This window comes from Cynocephalus volans, chromosome 9, assembly GCF_027409185.1.
Source record: "Cynocephalus volans isolate mCynVol1 chromosome 9, mCynVol1.pri, whole genome shotgun sequence".
NCBI classification, from domain to species: Eukaryota; Metazoa; Chordata; class Mammalia; order Dermoptera; family Cynocephalidae; genus Cynocephalus; species Cynocephalus volans.
Window position 1 is genome coordinate 42,255,900 of NC_084468.1, and position 14,531 is coordinate 42,270,430.

The following is a 14,531-nucleotide window of genomic DNA, read 5'->3' on the forward strand; positions in this document are numbered from 1 at the left end:
AATAACAGAGAAACACACATATACAATTACATTTTACCTGCCTTTTTGCTAGCTTAATCCAGCTTTGAACCTAAGCATCCACAAAAGGTAACTCATTTGGAGATGTGGTTCCTTCAAGAAAAACCTGAGGCATATTGAAGAAGCATTAAAATTTTCAGTGTCTGAATGGATCATCTGTTAAAAAATATATATATGTTTATATATATGAGGATACTTCAAAAAGTTCATGGAAAAATAAAATTAAACGATAGTATAAATCTTTCCATGAACTTTTTGAAGGACCCTTGTATATGTTACATATATATATGTATATATATATATATGTATATATATATATATATATATACACATTATTTATTTATTTATTTATTTTACATATACAAGCTTTATTCTCACAGGAGAGAATTGAAGAAATTCTTCCTATTTAAAGTATGTTTAGAAACATTCAGAATGAGCAACTTCCTAGTATAAGACAATGCATCTAGTTACCATATTTTATACCTTTGTCTTCTTTCAAAATAAACATGTTGTATTTGAACTTTTTTTTAAGGGATCCTCGCCCTTTACCTTGGTGTATAAGGCTATGCTCTTACCAACTCAGCCAGCCCCTGTATTTGAAAATTCTAATTTGACTCTTTATCAGCAATGGTATAAAACATATCCCTCATTGCCATGGAGGGTTCCTTCTCTAAGTCTGACTTAAAGGCTGCTCCTGTGATGTAAAACAGTATCTCTTGTTTCTGTCCCCCCAAAATCAACCCTAGTGTCTGCATGTGGTAGGTTTTCAAGTCATGTTTGTTGAATGAGTTGAGAATGAATGAGTTTGGTTTAAGCATTCTTTTCTAAATATGCCTTAGCTTTTTATAAATTTATATAGCACTTCCCCCCATGATAATTATCACCAATTATCAAAAGTAATTAATTTACTATTTGGGGTGACACTTTACCCTAGTCTGACCTCTTATATAGATTTAAAACACAGAATATGCATGCCTTCTAGAGATTTAGTTCAATTTCAATTCAGAGAAAATATTAAATGACACTCAGACCTTCAAAGGGATTTTATTCACCAAATCTGATTCATCCCACCCAATGGCGAACACTAACGATTATGTAAATTCATTGTGTCTTGATGAACTTAGACACAAAAATCCATAGATTTTCCAGTAAATAAACTGATCCTTGTCATTACAAAAGCCCATATTAGATATGTCCACATATACTGTTTATAAATATCTTCTTTTACAATGATTACATGAGGTGAAGGAAAAAACTCTCTTTTGTAGATAGCGGAATAATAGTTTCTAAAAAAGCCATGCCAGCACAACACCTTGGCACCTGATGCAGCAAAGAAATCAGTAATGATATCAAATGATCTCACAGCTATTGTCATTCCCTATAAGATAAGGAATCAGTCTCCCTGAGGTAATAATCCTCTTACAGAAAGTGTTGAACAAGTGGGTTATAGATGACACAGATTGAAGCCAGCCCAAGTTTTATCAGGGTTCGCTGAGCTTCAGGCAGGGCTACCTCTAATGTATTGGTCAAAGAGACTTTCATATCATGAGTCTGTTGTGAAATAGTTCCTATCTTATTCTCAAAACTTACAGCTATAGAATTTCTCTGTACTTCTACTGACCCTGATAACTTCTCTGTCTTCCAAAGTTCATATGAAAACTTTGATATTTTGTTAGTGTTTTCTCACCTTGGTTCAGAAAAACATTATAAGTCTGTGAAGGCCAGAACCCATTTTCTTCCTTGATGAGTTTTTGGAAATATTAGGTGAAACTGATTGTAACTGTATTAAGTTCTGCAATAAGAATCAATCCTTAAGACCCCATCACCAATCTCTGTGATTTTTTTCTGTAAACTAAACCTTCACTCTTTTAGTTAATTCTACCCTAAGACATGAGGGTCTGCTTGTATCAGCTGCAAGCCATTGGAGCATAGCTTTGGTCCAGTGAAAGGAGATGGGCTTCCCAATATCATGAGTGATATCTAATAAACTGTTCACTCTTAATTTCAACTATACATTTTGAAATGAAGTTACTTAGCATAGAGTGGTGGTTCTCAAAGTGTGTACCCAAGACCAGCAGCATCAGCTCTGCCTGCAAACATGTTAGTCATACAGATTTTTGAGCCCCATTCCAGACCTGCTGGATCAGAAACCCAGGGGGTAAGGTTCAGGTGATTCTGACGCATGCTGAGTTTGAAAGATACAAACATAGAGCGTCATGAAATGACTATACATAAGAATGTTTTTGCCTTATGGACAAGTGAGCTCATGTGTATATTTCAAGTGTTTATTGGCTGGTAAAGACCTCAGCAATTTTAAAATACTAACTGGGCCCTAGAGAATTCATTATCCTGTATTTACCTTTGGTAATCCTCTCTGCTGCAAACTTTTCATTAAGCATTCATTAAGGGAGACAGGGTTTTTGAGAACTAAGTCTGATTTTGAGTGCATTTGTGTATAATAAAGAACTTAGTATGGTATATTTCAGGTACACTCTGTTAGTGAAATATTTTAGTTTTTAATATCTTCTGGAAAAAATGCTATAATCAGAAATAATCTAGTTTAAAATGATTATGTTTGATAATTTTAATTTTTTTATATAATTAGCACTGTATAGTTGGAAAGGCATGACTTTGGAATCTAAGATTGTATGCCTGGAGAAAATTATAAAACCTTCTTTGAAGTTTGTTTCTTCCATTGAAAAATGGAAATGAGCTTCTCCATCAAGTTGTGAAAATTAAATTAAATGACATGTGAAAAATATTTTGTGAACAGTTATCATTATAGAAGTGTTTGTGCTTATTTCCTTAGTGATGCTTGGTTTGTATTTCTTTGATTCTGATAACTGATTTTATACCTAAAATTGATAGCTTATAGATTTTAGAACTTTATTCATGAGTTTTATCAGCAGCTGTGAGTGAGTAAATGGAATATTGGATGGGAAAATTATATCCAGCATCATGCAGCATGATGCTTTTTTAGGCAGCATTAGACTACTTCATAGCTATTAATTATAGCTTCTTTCTTCAAAAATTTCAACTTAATTTTTAATATTTTTAAAAAATTATAAGTCATTCAGGAGCATGTTGCTTAATTTCCGAGTATTTGTATGATTTACAAAGTTTCATTTGTTATTGATTTCTAGTTTTAATCCATTGTGGTCTGAGAAGATGCATGAAATTATTTCAGTTCTTTTAAATTTGTTGATATTTGATTTGTGACCTAATGCGTGATCTGTCTTGGAGAATGTTCCATGTGATAGTGAGAAGAATGTATATTCTCTAGTTGTTGGGTGAAATGTTCTATATATATCAACTAAGTCCAGTGGATCTAAAGTATAGCTTAAATCATGTGTTTCCTTGTTGGTTTGTTGCCTAAATGATCTGTCCAATGCTGAGAGGGTGATGTTCAGGCCCCCACTATTACTATACTGAAGTCTATCTCTCTCTTTATGTGTGATAATGTTTGCTTTATAAATCTGGGTGCACCAATGTTGGGAGCATAAAAAACTTCTTGAAACTAATGATAATGGCGACACATCATACCAAAACCTATGGAATACTGTAAAAGCAGTACTAAGAGGAAAGTTTATTACAATAAATGCATACATAAGAGAATAGAAAGACTTCAAATAAAAAACTTGACATTACACATCAAAAGACTAGAAATACAAGAACAATACAATACCAAAGTTAGTAGACAGAAAGAAATAATTAAAATCAGAGCAGAACTGAATGAAATAGAGACCAAAAATACGATACAAAAGATCAATGAAACAAAAAGTTGGTTTTTTGAGAAGATAAACAAAATTGACAAGCCACTAGCCAGACTAACTAAAAAAAGAAGAGAGAAGACCCAAATATCAAAAATCAGAAATGAAAAAGGAGATATCACAGCTAATACTACAGGAGCAAAGAATCATTAGAGATTACTATGAACAACTATATGCCAACAAATTTAAAAACCTGGAGGAAATGGATAAATTTCTGGACACATACACACTACCGAGACTGAACCAAGAAGACATAGAAAAACTGAACAGACCAGTAACGATCAATGAGCTTGAGGCAGTAATCAGAAATCTTCCAACAAAGAAAAGCCCAGGACTGGATGGCTTCACTGTTGAATTCTACTAAACCTTTAAAGAGGAATTAAAACTAATTCTTTCCAAACTATTCCAAAAAATTGAAGCAGAAACCATTTTCCCAAACTCATTCTGTGAGGCCAGCATCACCCTGAAAGAAAGCCAGACAAATATATAACAAAGAAAGAAAACTACAGGCCAATATCCTTGATGAACTTAGATACAAAAATCCTTGACAAAATACTAGCAATCCAAATACGGCAACACATCAAAAAGATTATATACCATAATCAAGTGGGATTCATCCCAAGGATGCAAGGATAGTTCTACATATGCAAGTCAATAAATATAATGCACCACATCGACAAAATGAAGAACAAAAGCCATATGATCATCTCAATAGATGCAGAAACAGCATTTGACAAAATTCAACATTATTTCATGATAAAGACTCTCAACAAATTAGGTATGGAGGGAGGGTATCTCAACACAATAAAAGCCATATATGATAAACCCACTGCCAATATCATCCTGAACAGGGAAAAGCTGAACGCTTTCCCCTTAAGATCAGGAGCAAGACAAGGATGCCTGCTCTCACCACTCCTATTTAACATAGTATTGGAAATACTTGCCAGAGCAATTAGACAAGAGAAAGAAATAAAGGTCATCCAAATAAGAAAAGATGAAGTCAAATTGTCCCACTTTGGAGATGACATGATTCTATATGTAGAAAACCTGAGAGACTCTACCAGAAAACTCTTAGAGCTGATAAACAAGTTCAGTAAGGTTGCAGGATACAAAATCAATATACAAAAATCAGGAGCATTATTTTTTACTCCACCAATAAACTAGAAGAAAAAGAGATCAAGAAAGCAAGCCCATTTACAATAATCACCAAAACAAAACAAAACAAAAAAACTTGGCAATAAATCTACCAAGGAGGAGAAAGATCTTTACAATGAGAACTAAAAATCACTACTGAAAGAAATTAAAGGGGACATGAAAAGATGGAAAGACATTCCTTGTTCATGAATTGTAAGAATCAATGTAGTGAAAATGCCCATACTACCCAAAGCCATCTATAGATTCCATGCAATCCTCATCAAAATACCAATGAAATTCTTCACAGAAATAGAAAAAGCAATCTTAACATTCATGTGGAACAACAAAAGACCCCAAATAGCCAAAGCAATCCTGAGCAAAAAAGTAAAGCTGGAGGCATTGCACTTCCTGATTTCAAACTATATTATACATCTATAGTAATAAAAACAGTATGGTACGGCATAAAAATACACACATGGACCAATGTAACAGAAGAGAAAACCCAGAAATCAATCCATCTATGTACAGCCCACTGATCTTCAACAAGGGTGCCAAGAACATACCTTGGGGAAAAGACTGCAATGGTGCTGGGAAAACTGGATATCTGTATGTGATTGCTTATTGTAATGATAAATAAGCTAACTATCCTGATCTAACCATCACACATTGTGACACAACTATTGAAAATCAATGTTGTACCCCTATGTCTGTATAATAAATTATCTTTTAAAAATTTTTTAAATTACAAATCAACACATGTTCATTATAACAAAGAAAGGAAAGAAAAGTTAACAATCTCCTAGTTCCATTTTATTCCCACCTTGAAGTTACTAATGTTCATAGCCTGGTGTGAATTATTTCATACCCATACTCTTACAAATTTATTCTCCATGCTCTTACAAATGTATGAAAACATATATGAGGGTACTTCAAAAAGTTTGTGGAAAATTGGAATTAAAAGATAATACAAATCTTTTCCGTGACCTTTTGGCGTGCCCTTGTACACATCCAGGCAGCTTGTGTTATTAGTGAGGTAGGCCATGGGAAGGACAGTTATAGACCTAACAGAGTAATAAGAAATAGAAAATAAACTTATGAAACTGTGATACAGTAAGAAATCCCTTGACTGGTAATCAGTATACCCTGGTGTGGTGAAATGGCCCTTCTTCCAGCCTACGAATTTGGAAAGGCAATAGGCTTGTGTTCCAGATTCTTCTGCCCTGGCAGCCTCCTCATTCTGCACACCTGACAGAATTACTAAAAGGCCACATCTCCTCTAGGAACTGGAGAGGTGGGGGGAGCTGTGTCCACTCATGTGTGTCCTAGATCTTGTGTCTGCCTTTGCACATCTTGCTTGCTAATTAGACAGTACTTTGCTATTAAACTAAAAATAAATTTGGGAATGGAGACTTTAATAAAATCTAGATAAATTATAAGTTTTTTCTTTTTTAATAAAATACTAAATCTCCTCACTACTTTTAAGGACAGCAGATCACTCAGGATAGTAGAGTATCTAGATCTAAAACAGTATTTCTGGTTCTAAGTAATCCTAATTGGACTTTAAGCACCTAGTTCTTTATGTGGTTTTAAAAAGTTTGTTATTGTTAATTCTCAAGACAGGGTTCCTATCAGTGGTAGAGTATCAAGACAAAAAAAAAAAAGCATGGGACCATTTGGTTTATTAGCAGAAAACTATGACTGATCAGTTCTTTGGGGAATGGGCTAAATTTTAGAATTATGAATGATGTCCTTGAAAAATCCTAAAAATGTTCCACATTATGTTGTTTATTAGAGCTTTTGTCTGCTAGGTTGCTATACTTACTCTTGGGGACATTTGGAAACAGAGTATGGCTGTCCTCAACTAGTTGGTTACCTGGCAGCCTCTCCAGTTAAATGAAGAGCTAAGTTACTGAAGTTGAGTGTGACATGTGATTGGGTGTGAGTTTGAGTCTAAGAAATTGAACATACATGAGTAACTGGGTGTACTTGTTAGTATCAATACTGTGCACACAAATTCTCAATTAATACTTATGAATAAAGTTACAGTTGAGAGAATATTTTCCAGAGAATCACAACAGTAGCTAAACTTTTACTTAGCACTTACTAAGGGTCACGTATTGTTCTAAGGGCTTTACATTTATTAACTCACTGAATCCTTATAACAACCCTTTGAGCAAAATTTAGCTGGTAAGTGGAGGTGTCGGGGGTTGACCTTGGCCTCTGGCTCCAGAGTCATTGCTCTTAATCACTACTGTTCTGCTTACTGGTCTTATTAGTCCACTAGGAGAGAAAACAGCACTTTTCTGCAAGAATTTTTTAGACTTGGAGAAGCAGGTTCCTTCTGTTAATAAAGGCAGAGTTATGTAATTACAAGCTGAAAGTGAACACTTCTGTTTTCTCAAACTTAGATCTTGTAGTACTACTGCTCATGAAAGGAAAGCCAGGCTGAGCCATGAAAGAGGAAATGGGGTATTTTTTTTTCCTTTTCCCATACTACCTCTTTTCTATAAGTTCAATAATTAACAGACACGTGTTGATCATCTAATTTTGGCCAAGCACTAGACATACACAGGGAAAGGAATTAGATATGTTCCCTGACTTCAAATAACGAAACCTCCGTTTTACAAAAAAAAAAAAAGGAAAGAAAAATCCGCTGGAATAAAACAATTTGAAGACGTTTATGAAGAGATTTTACCTTTAGCTTTCTGTGGAGCAGATATCCCATTTCTATAGGAAAAGCCTTCTGTCATCATTGAGGGAAGAAGGCTATTGGGGAAAATTTTTGTGTTTTAAATTTTTTTTAAGTTAAAAAAATTTTTTTAGTTGAGAAAAATTTTACATATTTAGAGTTTACAACATGATGTTTTGACATACATTGTGGAGTGGCTAAATCAAGTTAATTAACATTTGCATTAATTCACATCCTTATTTTTTGTGATGTAAACACTTGAAATCTACTCTCCTGGCAATTTTCAAGTGTGGTCACCATGTTGCACAATAGATTTCTTGAACTTATTCTCCTCTCTAGCTGACATGTTGTGTCCCGTAAGGGTCTGTTTTCTGCATCTGTTGGGCTGGGAACATGTATCTATCCACTTCCATGTGTACTTTCTACTCAGCGTAGAGCCACATGCAATTAGTGTCTTTCCAAAGTACGTATATCAACACACTAGTGGACCTTGAAACCAGTTCAATGCATGTTGACTAGTATTAATGTGAGAGAGAGAAAGAGAGAGAAGAAAGAATCCCTGTATTCATTGCAAGTGGTAAAGGTAAGGACTTTTTTGTCGAACCTTTATTTCAGTTACATATGTGTGTTTGTGTATATCCTAGGTCTCATCACAGAATGTAGTTCTCACTGGAATGGCAGTTAACACATTGTGAAAGCTACTGAGTTAGGGCAACTGAGTAGATCTTGGTCATTCCTGCCCAATATAGAAGCATTTAAATTTAAACTAGAAATGCTAAGGGATTCTCATTGCATGTTAATTACCTCCAAACCTGATCTTTTCTTCTCAGTCCCTTGAAAGCATAATTTCTCTGTCTTGCTTAAATCCATCCTCTGATCCAAGATTCACCTTTCAAGAGAGAATGGCAGTGCTGAAGGGAGACAGAATTGTTTCAAGTGATGAACTGCCCAGTCTTGGAGAGCAGAAGAGTCTCTTGACAGCTCTAGGAGAATGCTGTGGAAGGCATGAGCCAGCCCCATTCTGTATTCACCCAAATTCCTCAAGAAGGAAAAGGAGGAAGGAAGTGGGAAGGCAATATGGGAGTAAATAGAGCACCTAATGTAAGTTTAAGGTTCTTGAAAAGGCACAGAGCAAGGGAGACCTAGAAGTACTTTGGCAGTGAAATGTTTTCTAGTCATTATGGAATTGTTTCTTAGGAACTGGGTGACTTGGGAAAGAAATGGTTCTTGTTTATGTCTGTGGAATAAGAAGCCTATCATCTCTGTGAACCAGTAAGTAGCTTGGCTAGTGTGAGGTTATTAGTCAGACACACCATGAATCACCAGAAGTTAACACCTCCCATATTTGTTTCATATTTATTTAACTGTTTCTGTGTTTGCATTGTCAACAAATTTAGAGAGCAAATTTATTCTGAAATTTAAAGAGCAAAGTAGAATTTAGATTGTTCTATGAGATTGTGGACACTAGAGGGATACATATTCTTATGTTTTAATAAGAGTTTAATTGCAAATGAAAGCTTCCTTTTTAAAGTTTCAAAAAATAATATCAAATTGTGCTGATTTCAGCCTTCTAATATGATATTTGTCATAATGGTCACTTAGTGTGCATGGTGTGAAACGTATGAAAAGGACTTAGTATTTATGTTTAGTATTTTCTGTTATCTGTTGATTCACTTAGAAAGCACTATCTCACGTCCTTATTCTGGGAGACATTTCTGGATGTGTTATGATCTACTTTAATAACTCAACCTGTCATTATGAGTTACAGGTTAAAAGGACTAAGCTATTTTTATGTAGCTTAGTGAATGAAAACCAGGCTTTTCAAATGCTTTAGAGGTAGGTTTTTAAAAAATTATGTTGCAAAGATAGTGACCATTGTTTTTGCCAGTCAGTGTTCATTGATCTGGTTCTCTATGACTAAACATTTTAAAGGACAAACTCCAAAGGAGAGAGATCTAGTAGAGATAGAACTTTTTTTTTCTTCTTCCCATAATTAGTATAAAACTGATAAGACTAACTACAGATATTTTCTCTCACTCTAAATAGGGGCTATATATTGTGGGTCCAATATCCAGACACAAACACATACACTCGGAGGGTGTTATGTTCTTCTTTTTAAAAGTCACTTTCTGCTCCTATGTATTTGTTTTTATTATTTTATTTCAGATACATACCATTTTTAAAGATCTGGTGGATTTTTAAATGATTATTTGTAATTCAACTTATTTTCTGTAAATTCAGTGATAAAATGGTGCTGAATAACTGTAATCTCTTAGATTGCTTAAGGATCGATGTATAGTAAACAAGTGTGCTAGCAAGAATGGATTATTAAAAATATTAATCCACTAAAATTACCAGAATACAGTTGGACCAAATTCTTCTGTGCTGCTGGGTAATAATTTATAATTTCGGATCCATGAAAGGTGGATACAATTTTGATGTACTTAGGGGGCCATTCTGATTAGTATAACACTTTAGAGAAGAGAATCACTACACATTATAAATTTAGAATGAACCTTAAGAAGGAAGCAAGTTTAAATAATTTTCCCACACTACTTCAATGCCTTAAATACTATTTTGCACATGGGATTTCATTTATATATTTACTGCCCGTCACCTTACCTAAACCATGAGCTCTTGGAGAATGGGGTCTAGGTTTTAATCATCTCCATATTCCTAGCCCAATGTAGTGTCTAGTATATAACCTAGTTTTTCTTCAGGTGAGGTCTATGGACACGAATCAGATTCATCTGGGGAGTTTTGTTAACAGTTTAGACAACCAGGGCACAGCCATAGATTTACTAAATAAGAATCTGCAAAGATGAACTCCAACCCAAAATGATAAGTAAATGCAATGGCATTGATAAAGCAAAGATAGAAACCAAGGCCTCTAGACCTCACCCTCCCTACACCTGCTGACATGCTCATTACCTAATGGGTGAAATTTTACTGGGTTTCTATTAAGTGCTGGCCACTCTAGATACACAAATAAATAGGCATATTAATGTGTAAAAGCAGAAACTGTTGAGTCAGAAGGATTTGGTTTTAATCAGCCTTAGTTAGCTACTTTCCAGCCATATGAATTTTAGCAAGTTATTTAACCTCTCTAAGCCTGTTTCCTCTTCTGTAAAATAGAAATAATACCTGTGTCATAGGATTGATACAATGTTAAATAAGAGAATGCATGTAAAGGGCTTTGCAAAGTGCTTGGAATACAGTATGCTTTTAATACATGTTCACTTTTCTTTATTTTTTTCTTTTTTTTTTAATTGACCCGGTCACATTCCAGGTAGTGCTGAATTTCTTGGAAAATGTGGAAAACATAGAAATAAGGAAAATAAGGGATTATGTATCAGATTTTGTTTTGTAACAAAGCACCCCAAAACTTGATGATGTAACATTTATTAACTCACAATTTGGTAGGTTGGCAATTTGGGCTGAGCTCAGCTGGGACAGACTCTGTTCTAGATTGTGACAATCTCTTACAGTCTCTGTTCTAGAATGAAACAATCTCTGTTCTAGATTGTGGCATCTGGGCTCACTTGTGTGTTAGCAGTCAGCTCACAGTCAGTGGCCTCACTCATGTAGACGGACACATGGTGGTAAGTGGGCCATGTGTGCTCATCATCCAGCAAACTAGCATGGGCTGGGGCTTATGCTGGTGGCTACAGGGCTGCCAAGAGCAGGGCAAGAGAGTAAACCCTAGTGAGCAAGCACTTTTCAATCTCTGCTTCTGTCATCTTTGCTAGTGTTACATTAGCCAAAGCCAGGCACATCACCATGCCCAGATTCAATGGGTAGAGAAAGACACCACCTCTTGGTCGGCTAAGCAGTGTGCAAACAGGGATAGGAAGAATTTGTGGTCATTTTTGTAACCTACAGAGAGGTTTTATTGATAATCTACTTTCTATTAGGCTTTATACTGGGTGATTTACATGTTATTCATTCAGTCTTCACAACAATTTCCTGACATGCTTGGCATTGTTCCCATTTCAAAAATGAGAAAACTGATGATCAGACAAGTTAAGAGACCTGCACACATTAAGCCCAAATCATTTGCTTCAAGTTGTGGTAGACTTTTAGGTGTTGCTATTTTTTGCTTAGATGATCACATGATTAGCCCATGAGGCAGAAGGTGTATGTATGTATGCTTTATTTAATAAAGATTTGGTTAAAATGGAATTCCAAAGACTAACTTTACTTTCCCACTTATATGTTGAATCATTGGGTCATACATTTATTTGGTATAGAAAAAAACAATTTTTTTTAATTAAAATTTTACTGTTCTTTAAATAATAAGCTTCTGGCCAAAATGTCATTATGCTTTCCAGAAGCTTATGAGAAGTGTGTTTTTTGATTGTTTGTCTGTTTTTTTCCAGATCACCTACACCACCTGGATCTCACCGCATTTTGGACATGACTGAGACTCTTCAATGGGCCAGATATCACTGGCGGCAGCTGGTCAGTGGTACAACTAGGGACAATGATGAGAGACCTTATAACTACTCCTCACTGCTTGCCTGCGGGTGCAAGTCCTCTCAGACCCCCAAACTGGCAGGAAAGCACCGGGTGGTTGTTCCCCACCTCTGGCCCTTCAAAGACGAGTACGAAAAGTTCTCAGGAGCCTATGTGAATAACAGAATACGAACAACAAAGTACACTCTTCTGAATTTTGTGCCAAGAAATTTATTTGAACAATTTCACAGGTACTGTGGTTTTTTTTTTTTTGAAAAAATCTTAGGATGCTTTTTGTTATTCTAGTTTATATATAAAATTTTTCTTTTTCATAACATAGTATGTTACTTAAGCCTAAGAATTTTTGACATCATCCTTGACAATTTTGGTAAGAGTCTGTAGTGGAATGATGACCCCTTACATTCACATTGCACTTTACAATTGGTAACATGCTTTCTCTTTATCAGAGAAGATATTGTTTTTCTCATATTATAGATTAGCAAACTAATTAACTGTTGTTTAGCTAATGTCATGCCAGTGATAAGTAGTAGACCAGAGGCAGTAGCCTTGTATCTTCTCATTCTTGCTTTAGTGATCTTTCCATTAACCCATGCTGCATTTTAATTTCAGACTTTTCTTACTTGATAATATGGGGAAATAGAACTCTGAACCAAATGCAGGTGTAAGATGTTATTATGTAAAACAATGACAATTCATTTTAATATGCATTAATTGAAGTTCTCCTGTGAGCTTAGGCATTGATGGAAATGCAGGTATAAGTGTTGCTCCTTTCCTTATGGAGTTTGCAGTTTAGTCAGGGAAACAAGATAGTAAACAAACAATGAAAAGACACAGTGGGTGTGATTAGTGTGATAAAGTGTGACCAAGTAGAATGGAAGCATCAAAAAGAGAAATAGTAACATAGTCATGTGCCACATAACAACATTTCAGTCAATGACAAACTGCATGTATGATGGTGGTCCCATAAGATAATAATGGCTATACCATATAGCCTAGGCATGTATTAGGCTCCACCATCTAGCTCTGTGTAAGTACGCTCTATCATGTGCACATGATGAAATTGCCTAACATTGCTTTTCTCAGAATGTATCCCCATCGTGAAGTGATGCATGATTACACTAGCTGAAGCAATAGAAGGGAAAGTGGCATTTGACTTAATTATGTAGGGCATGTGAGATATTCAAGGCAGAGGTCAAAGCATATTTCAGATAAAGGAAGGCGTATGGGTAAAAGCCTAAAGGCAGTACCATAGAAGACTTGCTTGAAGCCTGGGAGGTAGTCCTCACTGACTAAACATAGAGTCTATTCTGGGGAGCAGCAGGAAATAAAGCTGGAAAGATAGGTATGACCAACTAGAGGAGTCCTGATGTCAGGATAAAGAGACCCAAGTCTGCAGGCACAGTTCTGAACAGAGGAATATCATGCTTTGTCAGTATTTCACTGTGAGGCAGTGTGGTGGATAGATGAAGGGCTTACAGGCAAACTGAAGGCAGAACACTTAGTAAGATGCTATATTTATCCTGGGGACTTGTAATGAGACCTGAACTTAAAACGATGTGGTGGGAATGAAGAAATAGCCTATTACAGACATTGTGGGTTACAGGTGTGGGCAATTAAATGAAAGGAATACAAAGATGCTATGAACATGTTGAGCTGTGATGACCAGAACAATTAACAAAGAAAAGAGAAGACAAGAGTAAAAAGAAGCTTGGCTGGAAGATTATTTTGTTTTTGTAAATGTTGTGTTTGAGATGCTAATGAGAGTACAGAGATTCCCAACATTCATTATTCATTCTACATACATTCATTCTAATTTTTCATTCTACATATGTTCTATATGCGTTTATTGAGCAGGGGCTATGTTTAAAGTACAGATGTGAATTTGTTGAATTAATGGCTTTAAGTGCTTATAGGTGTTTCTGTCTTTTATGGAATCTAGTGCACTCGATGAAATAAGAATCCGAAACTAGAACAATTTCAGGGCTAGAGCTGTAGGTTTGGATGTGGTCCACATGTAAATAATTGAAGCCACAGAAGTAGCAAAAAGAGTTAAGAAAAAATTTCAGAGTAAAAGGAGTTTGAGGTGAGGAAGAAGTATGGGTAGATTATTCTTTTGAGACGTTTCATGATCAATGGAAAAACGTGGTAAAAATTTAAGGGGCTAAGCAGGATTGAGATTTTGTTTTTCTTTTAAGGAAAAGGGCATCTTGAACTTACCTTATGGCCCAAAATAAGGAGCCAGTGTAGGAGTATTTAAATATACAACAAAGAGAAATAGAAGAAGTTCCTGAAGACAGTGTTCTAAATAGCATTAAAAAAAATAGGGTCAGGAAGAAAAAACTTCAGGCTTTTCCACTTATTTTGAGCTTCTTTTGATTCTAATGTTCAGACATACAAAAGGTTAGAGGATTTGTTTGGATTTTTATTTATTTACTTGTATATTT

At 35.3% G+C, this 14,531-nt stretch overlaps 1 protein-coding gene across 3 annotated transcripts in view; it reads left to right on the forward strand.

Annotated features, from left to right (window-relative positions):
- Nucleotides 1-14,531, forward strand: part of ATP10D (ATPase phospholipid transporting 10D (putative)) — a 99,214-nt gene that overhangs the window by 15,687 nt on the left and 68,996 nt on the right. For all 3 annotated transcript variants that reach the window (XM_063107819.1, XM_063107821.1, XM_063107820.1), the window contains exon 2: nt 11,991-12,317. In XM_063107819.1, coding sequence (XP_062963889.1) covers nt 12,028-12,317 — 290 coding nt within the window. In that variant the 5' untranslated portion in view covers nt 11,991-12,027. The remainder of the gene's footprint in view (nt 1-11,990; nt 12,318-14,531) is intronic.